The sequence below is a fragment of the Nilaparvata lugens genome, chromosome 7, assembly GCF_014356525.2.
Source record: "Nilaparvata lugens isolate BPH chromosome 7, ASM1435652v1, whole genome shotgun sequence".
Classification (NCBI taxonomy): Eukaryota; Metazoa; Arthropoda; class Insecta; order Hemiptera; family Delphacidae; genus Nilaparvata; species Nilaparvata lugens.
Genome location: NC_052510.1, coordinates 42,338,086 through 42,358,867, shown reverse-complemented (window position 1 = coordinate 42,358,867; position 20,782 = coordinate 42,338,086). Strand labels below are relative to the sequence as shown.

The 20,782-nt window shown below is 34.2% G+C and overlaps 1 protein-coding gene across 1 annotated transcript in view; it reads left to right on the top strand.

Annotated features, from left to right (window-relative positions):
* The window catches only part of LOC111049809 (lachesin), a 139,183-nt gene that overhangs the window by 10,109 nt on the left and 108,292 nt on the right, over nt 1–20,782 (top strand). Inside the window, exon 4 of the mRNA XM_039431941.1 lies at nt 7,405–7,575. Within this exon, the coding sequence (XP_039287875.1) occupies nt 7,405–7,575 (171 nt within the window). The remainder of the gene's footprint in view (nt 1–7,404; nt 7,576–20,782) is intronic.

Below are 20,782 nucleotides of genomic sequence, written 5' to 3'. Positions count from 1 at the left end.
TAAAACCCTTAGAAGCAAAATATCTCAAAATCCGTTCTTAGTGCGCGTCTGTTTGAAGAATATTTGTGCAAAGTTTCAAGTCTGTAGGAAAATTAGTTTGAGCTGTAGTGTGATTTTACATCAAAATTTTCGAAAAATGCCCTCTCCTGGACCCCCCAGTGCTCCTGATCGAAATTTTTCTGCATAGATCTATTTTTTTTTCGTAGCTGAACAAAAAAGTTCCTCATGACTTTGCTGTGCAATGAGCGGTTAAAAAGTACAAAATTTTGGGGGGGCCCCAGCTTCCTCAGGGGGGAAAATTTCTGAAAATCCTCTCTTAGTGGATGTTTTCAGGCTACCATAAACAATCGTGCAAAATTTCAAGTTTTTAGGCTCAGTAGTTTGGGCTGTGGTGTGATTGTTGCAGGCGATTATAATATTAATGTTTTAGATAGTTTTTCTGAACATAGAAATCTTGTAAATATTCTGAATCTTTTTGATTTACACTACACGATTAAAGAACCAACAAGAATTTCTAGAATAAGCAGAACAGCAATTGATAACATTGTCACTAACATTGAAAAAGGTATATATTCAGTACAGGTTGTTCATACACTGTTATCAGACCATACTGCACAGGTTTTTCGCACACATGGCACACGTGATTCCACCAGATTCAAGTCTAAACAAATTCAACTTGTTATTCCAATGTATACTTGTTCTAATGAAAACATAATAAAAATGAAAACCTCTTTGAGTGGTGAATCATGGGCTTCAGTTTATAATGCAATAGATGTAAACAGCCAATTTGCGAGGTTCCATGAAATTTTACAGTCTCATCTTGGCATAAATTGCCCTTTGAGATGTAGAAGAAAAAAAACTCAGAGCAAAAAGAGATTAAAAGGTGAATGGATTATCGACGAAATTAAGCAAATAAGACATCTTTTGGAAGTGGCTAAAATCAGAATTAATAATGGTTTGAGAATTGATATGGAGCAATTGAAAGCTATTAAAAAAATTTATGATTATGAAGTTGTTCAGGCAAAAAAGCAATATATAAGTAATATAATTTTGAGAGCTTCAAATAAATCAAAAACAAGCTGGAAAATCATTAATGAATTTAGAGGTAAAACAAAACAAACACAGCCTTAATATAGAACTAAAAGAGGATGAAAAAATTTTAACTGATTCCAAGCAGGTAGCTGATGCATTTAATAAATTCTTCATATCAATGGCACCCAAGTTAAAGGCTCAAAAATCAAATCTGCAAATTAATGACTCCTCTTTTTCAAATTCAAATTTTAACAGAAATTTTTTCTTGTTTCCAACTAATAATGATGAGATTATAAAAATAATAAAAAGTATCAAAACGAAAAATAGTGTTGGATTTAATAATTTCCCAGTGACAGTGATTAAGGAATGTTGTATTGAAATAGCTCCACCACTAGTATTCATAATGAATAACGCTTTCGAAACGGGTATTTTCCCAGATCTACTTAAAATTTCCAAGGTAAAACCATTGTTTAAACAAGGTGCTAGAACTGATATACAAAATTATAGACCTATTCCTATTCTTCCATCTCTGTCAAAGGTATTTGAGAAACTAATTTATTCCAGGATAATGACTTACCTCGAAAAATTTGATTTAATTTCAGCTTGTCAAAATGGTTTTGTAAAAGGTAGGTCGACAATTACTGCAGCGGTCACTTTTGTTGAGAATGTTATTGAACAGGTTGATAAGGGAAACTTTGTTATCGGTACATTCATGGATCTTTCAAAGGCCTTTGATAGCATTGATAACGACATACTTCTTGATAGGCTTTCAAATATTGGAATAAGAGGAATCTGTAGTTGTCTAATCAAGTCCTATTTGACAAATAGGTTTCAATTTGTTACAGTTGAATCTCAGTCTCATGTAGCTCAATCGATGCGATTGAGTGTTACAAGAGGGGTGCCACAGGGTTCTATTTTAGGCCCATTGCTCTTTGTCCTTTACACTAACAATGTGCAAGCCTCAGTCCCAGTAGGTTTGAATATTACACTCTACGCTGACGATACATCATTGATGTTCAACAACAAAAACTTGAATGATCTTGAGGTAGAAGCTAATGTTGAAACAAATTTGGTTGCACAATATTATAATGAGTCAAAATTGGCAGTGAACCCGCAAAAGAGTAAGTGTACTAAATGTGGGTCTAAAAATCATCTCTTCCAGCCTATGATTAGTATTGGCGATTCAATGGTTGAAAATGTAGCAGAGGCAAACCTACTGGGGTTAATGATAGACAAGGATCTCTCATGGAATGTGCATACTGATGAATTGGCCACTAGAATCAGTAGTAATCTGTTTGTATTAAGGAACATGGTTAGGTATGTGCCCAATGAAACAGCAAAAACATAATATTATGCACCGATTTACTCTCATATTTCATATGGTATAGAGCTCTGGGGTAGCACAACATTACAGAATATTAACAAGATATTTGTACTACAAAAGCGTGCTATTAGGTACTTGGCGGGCCTGGGGTTTAATCATTCTTGTAGAGAATATTTTAAGAAAATGTCTATATTAACAGTACCCTGCATTTTTATTTTTAAAACAATATTGTATGTTGTAAAAAAAATTGATAGATTTGTGACTCATGCACAGGTACACTCTCACAATACAAGGAATAGAAATGATTTGACTGTGCAACCTCATAGGCTAGCTATGTTTGAAAAAAAGACCAGTTACATTGGGACAAAATTCCTGAATAAACTGCCTGGTAGTTTAGATTATAGAAACAAAACATTCAAAACAGATTTATACAGTTACCTTTCTAACAAATGTTTTTATAGTGTTAATGACTTTTTATGTGACAATCATATTTAGGCTGTGAATATATTATAGAATAACGATGTTAAATATTACTATGTTGGAAATATGACTGATACAAGACTGTAAACTGTGACTATAGCCTGTGATATTATGTATAACATGAAAATTAGTATTTTTCATTAGGTATAAGTTCATTTTAATGACGATATACAATTGTATGTTTGATACTGTATTGAATAAATAAAATATTATTATTATTAATAATAATAATAATAAATATTATTATTATTTCAGTCTGTCGGGGCTTAGCCTTTTATAAGTATAGAGATTACCAAAAAAATACTATTATTATATTAATGATAATAATTAATTATTAAAACAATACTTTTATTATATCAATAATAATGATAATAATATTATTAAACATATTTATCAATTATCAGAACAATATTATTGAGGTTGAGTGGAATCAGGTAGAAAGCAATAATAGAGAAGATGTTCTTTTTTGAATTTCTATCATATTATTCTGTTATTTCCAATGATTACAACATATGTTAGAATATCACATGTCAATAAAAAAATTATCTCATTTCCATATGGCACTCACCTCACCATGTTCATAACCTTACTTAATAGGATCCTTTTTCATCCTTTGAAACCCTTAGAGGCAGAATATCTCAATATCCGTTCTTAGTGCGCGTCTAGCATGTTTGAAGAATATTTGTGCAAAGTTTCAAGTCTGTAGGACAATTAGTTTGAGCTGTAGAGTGATTTTACATCAAAATTTTCGAAAAATGCCCTCTCCTGGACCCCCCTGTGCTCCCGATCGAAACTTTTCTGCATAGATCTGATTTTTTTTCGTAGCTGAACAAAAAAGTTCCTCATGACTTTGCTGTGCAATGAGCGGTTAAAAAGTACAAAATTTTGGGGGGGGCCCAGCTCCCTCAGGGGGGCAAATTTCTGAAAATCCTTTCTCAATGGATGTTTTCAGGCTACCATAAACAATCGTGCAAAATTTCAAGTTTTTAGGCTCAGTAGTTTTGGCTGTGGTGTGATTTCAGTCTGTCGGGGCTTAGCCTTTTATAAGTATAAGAGATAAACTGTAAATTTCAAAATTTGAGGGGGATTTTGTATTATGACCAAATGGACATAAAATATATCTTCTCGGAAATAGAATATATAATATTAATTAACATTGTACAACCAAAAAATAATGTATAGACTGAACAATGATTAATATCATAGCACCATTTTGTACAGCACTAAATGCCTATTTGATTGGAGTTACATTCGTGGTTGGTGATAAAGTTTTTTCCAATTTCACTTCTGAAGTTTGATTGTTGATGAGTTTATCAGAGTTTTATCATTATTTCTTATTCCAGTATTTATGACATTATCTTTCTCGTATTCTGCACGGTAATTTCAAAATCCCCTTGATAGTACCGTCGAAAGTTTCAGAGTGTTGGGGTGGAATAGGCCGCAAGCTGGTGAAATTTGATAGAAAAACGTTGATAATACTTGGGAGTTTTTGGTGTCAGGAAAGACTGATACCACAACAGCGATAGACGCAACTTCTCATGATGAGGGAGAAGTATTCAAGAGCACGCTCTTTCGGCTATTGGTTAATATTCAACGACCACCCTAGGCCTTCTTCCCCTACTTCTTCCTCTTCTATTTCTCCTGCTACTTAAGTAAGCTTGGTTACGCTTCACGTTATTCATAAACACATTTTCGGTCTCACTCTCTCACACGCGGCTTCTATGCACTCTTATTAAGAGCATCATACCTCAATCACACTCTCTCTCTCTTTCTTACTCAATCTCTGACTCTCTCTTTCTACTTCAATCTAGTTAGAAACATCAACATCAGGTATCACCACCTCCCTCCTCATCACGATTACTCTTAGCGACTGAGAGTTACTGTTTAATAGGCAATAGGTGCCTGTGTTGGGAAGTGATTAGGATTGGATGATATCAGAGAGAGAGAGGAGAGAAAGACAGAGACAGTCTGAGAGATTAAGTGTCCGTATTGGAGAGGGAGAGAAAGAGAATGCGAGATTGAATGACAGGAGAAAGGATTATGGAAGAGGAACTTATAATTATCATATGCAAGCAGGATAAAGTGGGTGAAACCTGAGATATGATTTTTTGTAAGTTAATCATAGGCCTATATTTACATAATGTACTCTAATATTCCCAGTTCTAATTATGATAATTATAAGAATATGGTTACTATAATATCATACTACTTATCGGCCAGTTACTAGGATCTCTCAGGGCCGACTGGAGTCTAGTTGTGTCCAAACTCATAACAAACTGTTAGCATCACATTCACTCTCTGAATGTATTTTTGTAAATAATGTTTCATTCAATTAATCCACATTAACAAAATTATCCAATTGTTATATTCTAAAGGGATGGATCTCTCTGATTTTTTTCAATTATTGAAAGTTGTTAGCTTAGAAATCCAACCATAGCAACTATTTGAGAGCGGTTCCCAAAATGACTCTTAAACCTCTTCAATATTCTCGATTTTCCAAACCGATGTTATCTGATTCAATAAAAATCTGGTGTGGCGAACTCACACAACTTTCCTTGCCGTTATGAAAATTGATCAACTGACGCTAGTGTTCCCGTGCATATCAAGTCTACTATTCTAAGATCTGAGCCAGCTGGTGACAGGACAGTAGCGCTGCAGACACACGCAGTCTGCTTTTTTTCATAGTGAATGATTTAATAGAATCAACAGTTGCCAACAGTTTGCAATTGAATAATCTTATTTTCTCGAATTTCGAGCTTATTTTCAATTTCATGTGAAAATGTTACAAAACATCAATTGTAGAGACTTTTATGCTAAATCTTTCCCACTTTAAATCACTTTTTTGGACTCAGGGGACCTTGTAACGTATAGAAATTTAGAAATTGGGGTACCTTAATTTTTTTCGGAAAGCAATACTTTCCTTACCTATGGTAATAGGGCAAGGAAAGTAAAAAGCGGTCTTTGAGGTTTGGTGTTATAAATCTTCATTACATTTCATGCCATTATAAACATGCCAACTTCACAGTCCATAGGAAAGAGCCTTATAATCAAATTATCCAATATTCTGATAAGAGCCACAGAGTGGCTGTACTGGAGTGGAATTCACTTTAAACTGTCAGTAATTCTCATTAATGATTGAATACTTCTCATCCAACCAATACTGACGTTTTTGGTGTCATCCTCTTTACATGCTTCTTTGCTACCACTGTAGTGAGGTGCACTCAAGTCTGTCAGCATTGGTTGGGTGGAGAACGTTGATGTTATTAATGGAGGAATGCTGACAGCTCTCAGTGAATGTAAGCAGGTCCTCAGCCACAGTTTGCCAGTTATTTGTTGTCAGCAATCGCTAATCGATGACGCCATTTTAACGCCTCGGCGCTTCTATGATCGTCAAAGTGGTGCGCGATATTCTCGCACTTTTTTCTCGACGCCATTTTTTCTCGCGGAAAATTGTCTGCTTTTTCTCAGCTAGCCGGCCGGCAATTTCGAGCGCACTCTAATTACTTCCAAGAGAGGGCATCAGCTTTCTTTTTTCTCGTCGAAAGCTGACACATCTATATTCAGCGCAGATTACAATCAACATTTCAACACTCCAGCTGCTGATGTTTCTTCATACACTGTGTAGGTGGGATGTTGATGACGAGGAGGGATATATGAATGAAGAGGAAATACATGAAAAGTGATAAAGGTATCCACATGGAGGGAGATGGAGATCTTTTTGTTGCGATATAGAGAGAGAGGGAGTGAGAGAGAGAGAGGGAGAGAGATAACTCACTGATGAGTGCACGCAGTGCACAAGTGTTACCTTCAAGGAAGAAGAGCGAGTTTGTCTTTGAGTGAGGAATTAAGAGGTGTCAAGTAGAAGGTTGTTCAAGAGCTACTTGATTTTAGATGAGAATATTGTTGTTCCCGTTATGAATTTTATTGACAATACTTGTCAAGATCGTCTATTAGAAAAGGCTCAAGGAGGAAATGTCTGAAATTATTGAGACATTCTCATGCAAGTCCATGTGGCTGTCACTGCTGCAATCATTTAATGAAGCGTGGCATATTTCAATAAACTACTGTGTAGTAGCTCACTATTTTTTTATAGATAATATAATCATGTATTTGAAATATTATTATTATTACTGTAGTTCTTCTACAGTGCTGCAATTAAATTGTGTCTGTTCCCACTATCCAACCATGAGTAGATTGAATATTGCTATGTTACACAAAATGATGTCATCAATAATTTATGTTAGCAAGAAATACGGATGAAGGGGTGTGTACTGAAAAAGCTTCTCTCACTTGTAATTGGTTTAATTTAATGTATTAGATGGAATTATTACAATCTTTAATTGATATAAGACCACACTTCACAGTATGCTATGCATGATAATTTATTGGGCTACTAACAACAAGACTGCTTCCAATAGAAATAGACGTGCCTACCTGGGCTAGGCTAAAGACTTCACTGTAGCCAGTCCCCAAGCAATACAGTACATTTCATCCTTTGACGTGCACTTATAAAAGTGTGAAATTCTAAAAAATGACTTATTGATTATTTGCATTATTTCCTTTCTCAGTTCCACCGGACTTCTTGGTGGGTGACACGAGTGGAGATATGGCCGTGCAAGAGGGAGACAACGCAACTATGATATGCAAGGCCACCGGTAATCCACAGCCAAGGGTGACCTGGAAGAGAGAGGATGGCCAGAAGATTCTGCAGAGGAGAGGTCTCAGAGACACCGTCGAAGGTGAGCTAAAATACATTTTATAAATAACACTCATGTGATATAGTTAAACGAGCGTTAGCAAAGTTTGTCACTGTTGACTTACTAGAGCCCAGAGTCGTTTTCTGTCTGTTTGTATATTTGACAAAAACTTTAGACAGAATTGATCAATCAGCTTCAAATTTCAAACACGATTTCTTCGAACCAAATTCTCCTACAGGCCAAGTTCGTTGGACAACAAATTGACTCATTTCTTCGTTCTTTTCCAAAACATAAAAAGAACATTGAAAGTGCATGAGAATAAAAATTTGTTTTGATATATCATTTATCAGTCAGACTGAACTCTTTCATCTTCATTAGACCACTCATACGTTCCTGGGACATTGTTGATCTTAGAAAAGTCTTCATTAGCTCGAGGTTGGAAAAGCTTCTTAAGATTAATTCATCCTTGGAAAAACAGATGATAATTTCGTCGTCTGTCGATAACAGAAGGTGCGTGTGCCTGTGTGGGAGATCAGCTGTGTAATCAATTAGCTTACCGTATCTCGCGAGAAATCTAGAAATTTTAATTGACTAGATCAAAATAATCTGATTTGTTGACATTAGATGGTATATATCATAATATTCGAAGTTAATCATTATTTTACAGTTCTAAAGATTTAGTTATACCACAGTTTTGTGATTGGTGAGTGTTATTTTGTTATTCAATTTGGTATGAAAACAATCTAAATTGTTCACTCGCCAAATAATTGACTTGGTTAAGAGGAAGAATAAATGTGCACGTAAACAGCGATCTTCAGTTCGTTACAAAGATGAATTTGTGAGACTGAGAAGGGAACTGAAGTCTTTGATTGCAGTTGCCTATCGGAATTATTTGCTGAAAATTGAGTCTGACCTCGGTTCCAATTCCAAGAATTTTTGGAAGTTTGTTAATGAGAAGCGCAAGTCCGATGGATTTTCTGAGAAAATGACTCTGCATGACAAAAATTTTGTTGGAGATGAAATTCCCTCAGGGTTCGCAAATTATTTCGGATCTGTTTTCTCACCAGTCACCGCTTGCTTTGAGGAGGGTGATGGGATTGAGTTTTTGCATGATACAGCCAATAGTACTCTGGAAGTTGCATCATTATCGGAGAAAAGTATTCAATCTGCAATCAAAAAATTAAAGCCTAGAGTAGCTCCTTGACCTGATTGTATTCCTTCCTTCATTGTTAAGGGTTGTGGTGAGCTATTAATAAGACCGTTGAAATATTTATTTGACCTGTCACTGAGAAATGGAGTCTTTCCAAGTAGATAGAAGGTCTCGAAGATAATCCCAATTTTCAAGTCTGGCAGGAGAGATGACATCATGAACTATAGACCAATCAGTATATTGTCTGTCTTTGCTAAGGTTTATGAGAGGGCTCTTTATGATGAGATTCTATGGTATTCACGACCAATACTGTCTGAAAATCAGCATGGTCTTCTTCCTGAAAGATCTGTTGTGACAATTTATTGGAGTTTACAGTGTCTGCCTCCAATGTACTAGATGCCGGTGGAGGAATGGATGTGATCTATACTGATTTTAGTAAAGCCTTTGACCGTGTTAATCATTGTATATTGTTGAAGAGGCTGTCACAGCTGGGCTTTAGTAGTGCTTTGGTTGATTTATTCAGAAGTTACCTGTTTCAAAGAAAAAATTTTGTAACTGTTCAAGGAAGGGTCTCTCATGCTTATTTCAGTACGTCTGGTGTTCCCCAGGGTAGCAATCTGGGGCCCCTTTCGTTCTTGCTATTAATAAATGAGTTACCACTTCAGATACCCAACTCCAAGTGCTTTATAGTCGCTGATGATATGAAGATCTACAAAGAGGTGAGAGGATTGGATGATTGCTATTCCTTGCAGGCTGATGTTGATAGAGTTGCATTGTGGTGCCATGTGAATAAGCTTGATATCAATGTAAAAAAATGTAAATGTATGACTTTCTCCAGAAAGGTTAATCCAGCTCGTTATCCCTACTCAATCAATGGTGTGTGCTTGGAGAGGGTAACAATGTTTAAGGATCTTGGTATTGTATTCAGTTGTACATTGTCCTTTTCAGCACATGTTGATCACATCATTGGCAGAGCGAACAAGCTATTGGGCTTTGTTCTGAGAAACTCTACCGGCTTCAATAATGTTGAGACTGTTGTAACTCTGTATCAGTCAGTCGCTAGTCAGAAGTGTCCTAGAGTATGGATCTATTGTCTGGAGTCCCTCTACTCATCAGGATACATTAAGAGTCGAACAAGTACAGAATAAGCTCCTTCGCTTCCTATTCTATATGCAATTTAGAAGAGCCTGTCCCTTGGGTTTTCCTTCTGGACGTTTCAGATCCCTTTTCAATATGGACTCTTTGAGGGCTAGACGTGACAGGTTTTCATTGATGTTTGTGGTGTCACTTTTGCAAAATTACATTAATTCACCCGCTCTCCTCTCTAGGATTGGTTTCCAGTTACCCACGTTCAATGTCAGAAGAGTTAGGACCTTTCATGTACCAAGATCAAGGACCCTTCATAACTTCTGCTCTCCATTAAATAGAGTTTTTAAGCTATTCAATAGGTTCTAGATGAGTTTGGATAAGTTAGATTTGTTTTATTCTGTATTTATTATTTATGCTTAGATTATTTACAATTACTTATGCTTTCCTCATACTTATCATCTTTCTTATGTATTTGTGAATTGCATGTACTGTATCTCTCATTTTTATTTCTTTTAGTAACTTACTTTATTCGATTGTAAATGGTAGTGAAGACTGTTTTGGGCTTAATGCCGGTAGTCTGTAATAGTTGTTCTGTAATAAATAAATAAATAAATAATTTTTCCAAATATTTGGACTGAAAATTCAACCTGAATTCAAGTGTATGAAAAATAACCTACTTTTTGGAATATTTATAGTGTATAAATCAAAATTCGGCGAAGAGACAGTTTTGGGCTGTGCAGTGTGCCTGTTAGTCAGTCCTTCCCCAATCATTTTGAAGATTTGAGTTATGTTTATCAATAAATAAAATAATGAGCGAAGCTCGGTGCCCCGATATTATTATTTATTGATACACTGAACACAATTCTTCTACATGATTAAGGAAAGACAAACAGGTACAGTCCAAAACTGTTTCTTTCCGGAATTTTGATTTATACACTATAATAATATGGTAGTCCAAAAAGTAGGTTATGTTCCAAACACTTTTAAATTTCAGTCCAAACATTTGAAAACAGGAAAGTGCAAATTTAGACTCTTTACAAACCAAATTGAATAACACTCACTAATCACTTAAAACTGTAAAATGATGATTAACTTTGAAATTTTTTTTACCTCCTATATTGCAAATTTCACCAAAATTGTCAGTCATTTTCGAGATCCGTTGGACATAAATAAATGAGTAAATAAATAAATAAATAAATAATAAATAAATAAATAAATACATAAATAAATAAATAAATAAATAATAAATAATAAATAAATAATAAATAGATAAATAAATAAATAATAAATAAATAAATAGATAAATAAATAAATAATAAATAATAAATAACTAAATAAATAAATAAATAAATAAATAAATAATAAATAAATAAATAAATAAATAAATAAATAATAAATAATAAATAAATAATAAATAATAAATAAATAAATAATAGATAAATAAATAAATAAATAAATAAATAAATAAATAAATAAATAAATAAATAAATAAATAAATAAATAAATAAATAAATAAATAATAAATAAATAGATAAATAAATAAATAAAATAAATGAATAAATAAATAAATAATAAATAAATGAATAAATAAATAAGTGGATAAATAAGTAAATGAATAAATAGATAAATGAACAAATGAATAAATACAGAAATTGCTACCTTAATATAATAGGATACTATGATTCATGACAATTCGTACCACGCTTCCCAGATATAATGCGAACTTGATAATTCTATAATGTGGAATACCTTTCCAGTACCGTATATCCAGCAACAAAAAACATTTAATTAATCAAATGTCATCGTTCTTCCGCCTGAAACAGAATAGATAACTATTTGTGATTCAAGTTATGATGGTAGGGCACTTCTACGAGTCTATCTCAATATGGTTTATCCACTAATAAAAATATATCATGAATTAATAAATAAATATCCTTGATTGAGATGAAATATCCTTGTAGTTCTTTATTTTGACTCACTGAAGGTCGAAGTCATTGTCCGTCTGTATGTATGTTCTACAATATTTCTAGAAAGAATCGATCAATCAGCTTCAAATTTTTAACACGTATTTTTTGAATCATTTCACAGGTCAGATTCGTTGGACAACAAATATTGACTCTCTCCTTCCTCCTTTGTCTCGATATAACAAATTACATTGAACATTTTTTTGATTTATCATTTAAGTAGTCAGCTGAATGATTCATTGCATGCAATTACTACATGCCAGAGGGCGGCTTCACCCGTAAAACCCCCATAAAAATCACCAATGTTTCGGAATTTTTTTATTTTTCCATTCAATTTCGAGAACCTTGAGTGTTTCTAGAAAAAAGGTTCTCAACCATATTAAAGATAATAAAATTTCCAATAAATTGAGTGGTCGCGCAGGACTCTACGATTTTTGGTGCCGTAATTACAAATTTTCAAAATAGGGGTATTTTTCAAGGATTTTTCAATATTATGCGAACCCATCAATTCTACCCCATACAACTTGGATCTTTCTCCAGTGAAAAAACAACACATCAAGTGGGAGAACAATTAATTCTGAACAGGATTCCTAGGAATTCTGGAATTAAATCTGACAGGATTCCTAAGAATTTTCGAATTCAGTACAGTGGGGAGGGGGAATACACCAAAAAATAGAAAATCATGTCCTACAGCCAAAACTCAAATTTTCATTATAATACCATTTTGAAGGCCTTCCTGGCAAAAAACAAACATATTTCGGCTGGGATCATCTTAAGAGGGTTATGTTCTATGAGAATCACCCGTTAGATAAACCTTATTTCACTATTTCTTAGTTGGGGGGCACGCAGAAGGATACATCGAGGATCAAAACTTTAAACACATAACGTTTGACTCAATGGTCACATCTCCTCGTCCTACAGCTAATTCTTCTCAGCTCATCAATGCGGTTCAAAATCATGTATTATAACTGACATTTGATCAAAAATCATAACTGACACTTGATCAAAAAATAGATAATTCCTCTGTTAGTGTATTTCAACCCATATTTCAATACACAGAAAAATGAACAATTTCTATATTCAGAACTGTGTATCTCGATAACCCAAAATGAGAAAAATAGTACTTGGTTTTGATTTGAAGAACAGAATCTCCTCTTTCATGTGAAGTAGATGATTTTTTACTTTCCTTGCCCTATTACCATAGGTAAGGAAAGTATTGCTTTCCAAAAAAAATTAAGGTACCCCAATTTCTTAATTCCTATATGCTTCAAGGTACCCTGAGTCCAAATAGGGGTTTTTGGGTAATGGTCTGTATGTGTCTGTGTGTGTGTGTGTATGTGTGTGTGTGTGTATGTACACAATATCTCATCCCCCAATCAACGGAATGACTTGAAATTTGAAACTTAAGGTCCTTACAATATAAGGATCCGACACGAACAATTTCGATCAAATGCAATTCAAGATGGCGGCAAAGATGTTGTCAAAAACAGGGTTTTTCGCGATTTTCTCATGAACAGCTTCAACGATTTCGATTAAATTCATACCTTCACTAGTCACTCATAAGCTTTTTCAACTGCCACATGTCCTATATCTGTAAAAACTCCTGGAGCTTCGCCCCATCACTGTAAAGTTTGATTCCATATTCTCAATTATCAGGCTTCAGCTACAATATAAACAAAAAATTTGGAAAGGAGGAGATTGAGCATAAAAAACTCTACAATTAATGTCAAGTAGCATTTCCACCTAAAATTGAAAATAAGCACGAAATTCGAGAAAATGTGATTATCCAATTGGAAACTGTTGGCAACTGTTGATCCTTAGAATGATTCACTATGGAGAGATAGCAGAGCTTGTATGTCTCCAGCGTTATTGTCCTGACAACAGCTGTCTCGGAAATTTGTTTATGAGTATACTTGATATGCGCATGAACACTAGCGTCAGGTTATCAATTTTCATAACGGCAAGGAAAGTTGTGTGAGTGCGCCACACCTGATTTTTTGAAATTATAATTATTGTGAAATAAGATACTGTCAAAATTTTCTTGTAATAGTATATTCCGCATCTAGGTCAGAAAATGTGCGTTTACCGCACAAGTTGCGGGTATCAAATATTAAATTAAAAAATAAAGATTGAATTTAGATTTAATTTAAAAAATAGAGAGGTAATCTGATACAATACAGCAGTTCTTGATCGAGTTATCCAAACCAGAGGGTCACTAGTGATATACATAACCTACAGATTACTTGGAAACAGTACAGAACAAGAGAAGGATAAAGTTGTTCAATGACATACAGGGATAATTAACCAATGCCAATCAGTGTTGAATTTGGAATGTGGATCTCACTATAGATATTGTCAAGTGATCGTAGCGTTTCCAAGCTATTGCATTGAACATGATCAAGATCGAAAAAGCTGACAATAAACTATCATTCTCGGTTCCACTAAGCTCCCCTCGGTCAAGACATTCAAACATGGCCAACTCAGATATGGTTTACAACGAGAGCATTGGAGCATACGTATAATGCTATACTTATTAATAATCTGATAGTGTTACATCGATAATCCCAGTGCACACTTGTATACCGTGCCTGGCCGGTTGAAGACGGACATTCGAATTTTCAATATGGCTTATGATAGAATGGTTTCTCATGGATTATGATATTTATGTACTGTAAATGATAGATTGTAAGACTATATTATGTAAAATTGTTTGTAAGATGTGTAAGATGTTGGTAATCAAAAAACATGAACAGACTCCCTCTTCTATTGAAATTCACATAGCGTACCTTATTGTATCGACTTTGATAGACATCCTAATAGATCGGTTTTCCACAATGTTGCTCCCTGCTAAGTAGGAACACAGTTGCAACGAACACATCATGGAGCTTTGCCTAGAACATTCACGTAGCTTCTTGCGGCTGACAAGGGTTGTCATCTTATCGTGACTTATCTAGTCACGAAAATAGTCTGACAACGATGTCAGTTGCTGGCTTGCAGCCAGCTGGTTTGGAAATAATTCGCTGTCACGAGATTGACATCCGGATCAGTAAGTAATTCTCCAGAAAACCTCCCCGTTTTGGCTACAAATGGATTTGATACATTCTCATCGTTTGTACCACAGGACCTGTCTTGAACAAATCATAATCGGAATCCAACGGGGGGAGAATAACATCTTCCATTTCAATTTTCCTTTTATTTCCTCATATCTGCTACTACTTCTTTATCTTTCTCCACTTCTTTTTCATATAGATTCTTCTCCATCAAAATTCAACCAGTGTGTTTGTTCTTCACTAATCCCAAAACCCTACCCACCCACTTTACTACTCGTAGATTTAATACCTCTTGTTTTCACTCTTCACGGCAGTCGAATCTCAATAAAAACTCACTTTCACCACTTCATCACAGGTTTAACTCACCCAACTGACTGACGCTCACACTCCAAACAAACCGACTCAAGCAAAGTTGATTCAACAATTCAAGGATTACAGTCGTTTTCAGTGTTTATCTGTGGACGGGTCTGATCGGAAAATTGCCACCCATTCGTGCAATGGGTGACGTGGAATGTCCACGTTTGCAAAAGTATTCTCGAATGGAAATTAAGTATTTTCAACGGGTCTGACTAGTGAATTGAGATTCATTGGTTCAATGATTGTTGAAGTGTCAACGTTTGTAAAAGTATTCCAAATAAAAAAAAAAACAGGGTTGTGAATCTTACAAACGAGGTGACGGATTTGTAAGAGATTGTGAATTGTTTGTAGATTGACGTTTAAGAATTGATAGATTACAAAAGAGTCACCAATGGAGGTTCAAGGAATGATGATAATCAAAATAAATCTTAATGTTACACGTAATATCACTGTTATTCTCAAATCATGAATACTGCGATAACTATCAATGAGTGACCGTGAAAACCATCTAGGATGAACGAAAATTCATCACCAGTCTGAGTTGTAACACACATAAAATAAATGTAACATTTATAATAATGGATGCGACCATAATGCATATTACCATGAAACTCTAGATTATAGCGTTGACCGTAGATGTTGCACACCATAAGGTCCATACCTTAATCAATGATTGTTTTAATTGAACTTGACAATGTAGTTTCATAAAGTCATAATGCTAAGAGTTTCATCTTAAGAGTCATTTTCCATGAGTCATTCGATCTCATTCCATTTTTATCATTTTATCTAGTACTACTCATACAGGCCAATTTGATAGAGGCTCTCTACACAGTTTTAATTCAGAAAGAAACTCATTCCCGGCAATATCTCATAAGCTCTATGTCATTGATTTATCCTATCCCAATCTTCACCACTTTTAGTAGCTGTTTGGGATATTCGATAGTCACTCATTCTACAGTGGGCTACTATTGATAAATTATCTAAACTTTTTGTTCAGTGGAATTTCTCGATATTCTCAACAGTTCCCGAGATATTTTCTCTTGAAGGTGTGTAATTGTTAAAATACACTTTGTATTTACAGATGGTAGAAACAATGACAATTATGATCAAAAATGAAAATTGATTATCCTTGTTGATGAAGGACAAGATCAATGAAAGAGGATTGATTCAAATATATTATCATTATTATTACTTCCTTCTCTCCATTTTCTTTTCTTGTAACACGCTCCAGAACAGAAAGTCATTATAACTCTCCAATCAGTTGAATCTTTTCAATTTCTTTTCTGGGCGCCTAGACGTCTTTGAGTGCTCTCGTGGCAGATTTCGCAGCACTCTGTAGGGCTTCATTTAGGATAGATATTTGTGGTCAGGTTTCAAATTCAAATTCAAATTTATTCACACTCATAAATACATGAACAGAAACCAAATAGAGTCTAGCTTGACAAATACAACAATAATCCATCTAAAATTTAATAATAGATTGTAAGTAATAGTATATAATATAATAATATATAATATTAATGTGAACAATAACTGCTCACAAAGTGCTTCGTGAAGCACTTGTCCGTGAGCAGGAGTTGGGGTTTAATCGGATATAGGAGGATAAAAAAGCCTACACACACACATTCAATCACCATCATCAAGTAATTTTATTGATTGATTGTAGCATTTCCTCTCTTTGAATATACTTATATTATGAAATGTAGTTCAAACTGCGAAAAAATGGGAGGAAGAATCACCAGTATAATTTTTTTCAACATAATTCATGACAAGAGAGGGAAAAAAATGAAAAATAAAAGATGAGACATAACAGTGATAAATTAAACAATGTTTGCAGATCAAAGCTCAAAGCAAAGGTTAAACTTCAAAGGATACAGAAGTAACTACAGTAAAAAGAACATACTACACTGAAATTCATATTCAATAATGAATTAGATATTAGCACCATGAATTTCTCACCTTACTACTTTGAATAAGTCTTCTACTTCTAATGGTGAATGAAGCCATAGCCAACTCTTCGTTTGTTTTAGGAATTTCTTGAGATTCTGTAGCTTTCTAATCTCATCTGGGAGAATATTGAAGAATTTAGGTCCAAGGAATAAAAAGCATCTCTGGAAGGTAGTGCTGTTTGGTTTGGGGAGTCTGATTAGCATCCTTATAGTTTGCCTAGTTATCTGCTGATTTTGTTCAAGATTCCCCATTTGATTCCTATTCCCACTCATTTTATAAGACAAAGATAAAACTTTCAGTACATACATGTATCTGAAAGGTGGAATTCCAAAAAACCTGAATATTGGGAAAGTATGCGTTCGTCTATTAGCTCCAAACATTATTCTTACAATTGATTTTTGTAGGACTATAAGATTTTTAAAATGAGACATGAAGGTAGATGCATAACATGAGATTCCGTATTCCAGCCTACTATTGAAGAAAGAGAAATACATTACACGAAGAATATTCACAGGGAAGAATTGACGCAGTTGATAGAAAGTCCTAACCAAGTATAACAGGTACCCTTTTACTTTATTCACATGCAAATCCCAATTTAGACCTTGATCCAATATTAGCCCAAGATATTTAATAGAGTCAGATTGTTGAATTACCTCACAGTCACAACTCACAGATCTGCAACCAACCTGATGATACCTGACAGGATCAGTGAAACTAAATGGTGATGATAATGAAAAGTTTATATAGGAAGTCTTGCTCGCATTTAGTGCTAGTTACAGTTGAACCAGCATCGCAAATCAAACAAATCCAGCTGCATCATTTCATGCAGTTCTTCTTCATTTTTAGCAGAATACGCTAGGGCTGTGTCATCAGCAAAAGATGTAATTGATCCAAAAAAATTGTGGGAAAACAAATCATTTATGTAGACTAAAAACAATATAGGGCCCAAAACGGATCCTTGTGGAACGTCGTATTTAACTGTTATCAGCTTGATAGCTAATAGGATTTAAGAAAAAAGAATTTTGGATGAAATCACTTTTAAATTTTCTATCATAATTCTCTCTCATGGATTCATCTGGGTCATGTATTGAAGAAACTATTTCAACAGATATATTTATGAAGTATTCATTGAATTTGTTAGCCAGAACGTTTCCATCTGTTATTAGATTATCTCCACAATGCAGATGGATCGACTTTCGTTTGGAAACTGATTTACTGCAATGATTATTTATAATTTCCCATTGTTTTTTTACAGGAAAGGTATTCAAGTTGGAATAAAATTTAATCTTTTGATTTTTTATTAATTTATTTATGTTTTTTTTGCAGCCAAGTACTTAGCTTTCAATCTCTCATTTTGGGGAGATTTTCTATGCGCTTTATACAGTTTATCTCTATGCTTAATTGCTAGGCAGAGCCCATCTGTCATCCACGGTTTCAGACGCTTAACATTTTTGACAAGCCTCTGGCTTGAAGGAGTGCACTGCTTTATATACGCCAGCAGACTATCCATGAACACAGAAAACTTATCATCAACACTGTCGCAAGCATATAAGTCAGACCAATTATGCTCCATCAACAAGTCCGTCAACTTTTTGACGTCGATGATATCTTTAACTATGGGATTAGCATGACCGGTCCGGTCTTCAGACACAGATAATGAAGCCGATATAGCTCTATGATCAGTAATCAGCGATTCAATGACAGAACTCTGAATTATTTTCCTGTTAAACTTGGATTTATAAAAGATGTGATCAATGCAGCTTGAGCTAAGGTTTGTTACACGCGTATCTACATCTATCAGTGATTGGTAGTCATTGAAATGCATGATTTCCATGTATTTTCCAGGTTCCCGTATGACATTTTTCTTTCTTTCTTTTTTGTGAATTTTTTTCTTCCCAGTGCCCACATGATTCTTTGTTCTTACTGTATTGCATGGTTTGCACCTATTTAAGATATTTGAGTGCATATTTTCCCACCTCTCATATTTTCTCTTGAAAAGTAGTGTCAGCAGTGAATATAAGATAGGATTTTTTAAAAATAAAAAACATATATTTCTATTGCTAAGGCGCTTTTTTTGTTATATAATTTATTTTTTTCTTATGTCATTTTACTCTTGTTTTATTATCAGTTTGTTGCTTATTTCAAATCTAATTTTTGAATGAAGAATGTTGTAATGTTTTAAGGAGACATTTATTTATAAGTGTTTAACCTGTTGTCTCCATGTATTTATTCATGCAAATAAATAGATGAATAATTAATAATAGTAGATATTTAGTACTATTTTCCATCAAAATGGAAAAAGAACATTCAATGATATTCAATGAACTTTCATGTGATTTGCATTTAGTACTATTTTTCCTGCCAACTGCAACCATTATTCGACCACAAACTAAGCTTCATTGTTCATTATCTTGATGATGATGATGCTGACTCGATGACTGTCATTCACTCCACATCCAAGGAGCTTTAGTACCGAATAATGCCTTTCCGAGAACAGCAGGGCCTCTGGTCTAGTTCGGTAAATACAAGAGAGCAAGTGCAAAGTTCCAACTCGATATCCGGTTAGGTCTGTAGTCAGATTCACTTCAAACAGTTAGCATTGGTTGAATGGAAATCATTGCTGCTATTCACAGGTGATGCTGACTGTTCGCAGTGGATCTCACTACTGAATATTGATCAACCCATCAATGTACATTGTTCCCTTTCTCACCAATTTGAAACTTTTCTGGGTTCAGAGAGAGCAATTACTAGCTCCTATTCACATTTTCCAATGTGCAATTCAGCCTATCAGTTTATTATTTGCAATAAGAACTAATCAATTTTCTGATCAACCAATAATATTTATTCAGAATATTTTTTCCAGTAATTAATCATTACAAATTTCATATGATCTGCATGGAATCTATCACATCAAAATATATTGTATTGTCTAATACAATTGCATATTAAATGTATTGTACTGATCTTGATCATATTATGAAGAGCTAAAATCATGTTAAATGAAGTGAGAAATGTTTGAGCTCGTGACTAGAGAACAAGATTTCTTTTTCTAGACACGCCAATTATTTGAAAAAAAATATTTATTTTCTTGTAACACTGTTGTTAATTGGTGAATAAATTTGATTTGATTTGATATTACTGTAATTTTTCATTTTTATTACTAGCCACGCCTCCTTTTCTGATACTTTCATGATGAACATGGCTGAACTCATCTGGTCTGATGAATTTGCACTTCCAGAATCCGCTAGATATGGCAGTTATGCCCCGTAGTCTTCTTAGGATTACGCACCAAGCTAGCTGAATCTCTTTAGCCGTTTGAGGTCAAGACTTAACATAGATGTTAGATTCCATAACACAAATTCCACAGATTCTGCCGTGACCATTTTACAATGGACAACCAGCCTGATTCATTAAACTTGCCTGTATTAGAAGCAACCTTCGTGTATAGACAGTTGAAATTACAATCATTGTTCAGTAACAACTATAATAATAGTAATATCTCATAAATAATAATTTCTCATATAATAAGGGTGAATGATCATATTTCCACCTCTGCAACTGTCCATTTTTACACTTTTTTGTTATTCATGAATCTATGCAATAACAAATACGGTATTTGAGCTGAATAAATAGATACTTCGATAATCGATTACTCCAGGTCCTGTGATAAAGTGTATTGAAACAAACAT